The sequence below is a fragment of the Apis dorsata genome, unplaced genomic scaffold, assembly GCF_000469605.1.
Source record: "Apis dorsata unplaced genomic scaffold, Apis dorsata 1.3 scaffold_1100, whole genome shotgun sequence".
Lineage (NCBI taxonomy): Eukaryota > Metazoa > Arthropoda > Insecta > Hymenoptera > Apidae > Apis > Apis dorsata.
The window spans coordinates 92,302-94,714 of NW_006264198.1; the positions used below are offsets into that span (position 1 = coordinate 92,302).

A 2,413-nucleotide genomic window follows, 5' to 3' on the forward strand; every position below is an offset into this window, starting at 1 on the left:
CTATTTAATATATTAAATATTTAAATATTTTTATTTGACTAACATTGATATATTTAATATAAGTATTTGTAATAAAAGCAAGATATTATTTAGAAGACAATTAATTTTCAAAAAATATTTTTATTCTAAGATTAAATTCTTTTGAATTTCTAAAGTTATTATATAAAAATTTATAGTAATATAATAGATAAGATAGATATGTATATAATAGATAAATAATTAGTTGATCTATTTCAAATAAAACATCCAGGATATTGAAAATATTATAAGATAGAAAAATTAATTTCTTTATTTTGAATTTTTATTTGAAATTATATCTATTATTTTGATAAAATATAAAAAATATTTTTAAATCATATTTTCTTCAATATAAAAGAAATAGTAATTAAAAAATTAAATATTTGAATTAATTTATAGAAAACAATGGAAACCACTGAAAATACAATCATCAATCAATCCGTTACAAATATTGAAAAAGAAGAGCCTAGCACTACTATATCTGAATTTGCAAATATGGAAACTACTACAAACAGACAAGTATTTAACTCAAGTATCAAGAAATCAAAAAATATGCAAAATACAAAATCTACAAACAAACGAGTATCCAACTTAATAAATCAAACTAACAAGAAATCGAACAAAACTCGTGGTGGAACAAAAAATCAAAAAAAAATAAACAAACAGAATAACAACAACAAAAATAAGGTAATAATTAAAGTTTGCTAATAATAATATAAACATCGTTTAACTATTAAAATAGAATATATTAGAATGAATTATTTATTGCATTTACAGTCTTTTAAAAATATATTAAAAATAAATTGATATATTTATTTATTTATTAACATTTATTTCATTTATTATATGCATTCCATTTATTATATGTATATAAGGAAATTTTTGCACATAGATTCATTATAAAATAGATTCATTATAAATATTAGTTATATAGTTATTATAATAATGAAAAATACTTGTGAATACATTATGCAACCAAAAATATTCTATTCTTCATTTTATAAAAGAAAAATATAACAAAGAACCATTTATAAAACCGTACAATATTGTTCTACAGATAGTTTTAAATGATATTGGATTGCATTTGAAATTATACATTTTTATGCATATCAATTCATGAAATATTTAAAAAAAAAAATATCAAGAATGAAAATTTTCTTTTTTTTGATTATTACAAATAGATAACTTTTATTAAACATAATCAATCATCTCTAAAACTAAATATAATGTTAAAGAAGAGTTTTTCACCTTAAAATTGTGATTTTTATAAAATTAATATTTCTCATTTTTCCTCTATTCTATTAAAAAGAGTAAGAATAATTATTTTATCGATTAAAATTTTTTTTTTATACTTTTTGCATTTTTCTTTTATACAAAGCTACTTTTTTAATTATCTAATACTGTACAAAACTTCTTAAAATATCATATTAGCACAATAAAAAATAATTACTAAGAGATATATAGAATATTAATATTATATTATATATTCATTATTATTTCATCTTCTAAATATCATTAAAGATTTAAAATATTAAAAATTAATATTAATATTAAGTAATAAATTTATGAATATAAATGATCGAAAGAATATAAAAATTGATATATATAAATTGATAAACTATTAATTGAAATTTATTCATTAAATTATAAATTATAATTTAAGTTTTTTTAAGTTAAGTTTTTGATCTCAATTTAACTTTTTTCTTAATTAAGTTTTCCTATCTTCATCATACTGCTATTTCATTTTGTTTCGTTTCATTTAATATAAAATGATATATGTATGTATCAATTGATATTTTTTCCAACTTTTGTACCTATTTTAGCTAAAACTTTATGTAGAAAACTTAAAAAAAATTCAAAAATATATATTAAAGTTAAAAAATATTTATTACAAACATAAATTTCATAACCATTAAAATATGAAAATTATAAAATTAATTAAAAAAAAATTATAATAAAAATATGTTTAATAATATTTTTTATAAATTAATAATATTATTAAATATTATTTCTTTTAATTTTTCAGACAAAAAAAAATAAAAAACCAAAAGCAAAAGCTACACTTTATGGACTTGCAAGTCTTAAAAGATCAGGAGACGTGTCAGTAAACATGATGAGTGATCATACTATGATCAAAACGATGTTTACTCTTGGTCCTCTTATATTAAAGGTCGAAAAGGAATTTGGTAGGGCTGCAAAAAAAGAATTGAGAAGCGCGACTGCAACTACTGCAGAAATGTCAGGAAAATTGAGTCTTCGAATTCTTCATGGTGGTGTTGCTACTCTTAATTCCATTCGAGTTTTACAACCTAAACAAGTAAGTTGATCAACGAGTATTTTTTTGAATACACTGCATGGATAAAGAATCATAATAATCATGTACAAAAATTTAGAT

At 18.6% G+C, this 2,413-nt stretch overlaps 1 protein-coding gene across 1 annotated transcript in view; it reads left to right on the top strand.

The window, feature by feature from the left end:
• The window catches only part of LOC102675199 (MATH and LRR domain-containing protein PFE0570w-like), a 36,123-nt gene that overhangs the window by 25,979 nt on the left and 7,731 nt on the right, over window positions 1-2,413 (top strand). The window contains exons 6-7 of the mRNA XM_006624714.2: window positions 418-705; window positions 2,045-2,335. Of these exons, the coding sequence (XP_006624777.2) occupies window positions 418-705; window positions 2,045-2,335 (579 nt within the window). The remainder of the gene's footprint in view (window positions 1-417; window positions 706-2,044; window positions 2,336-2,413) is intronic.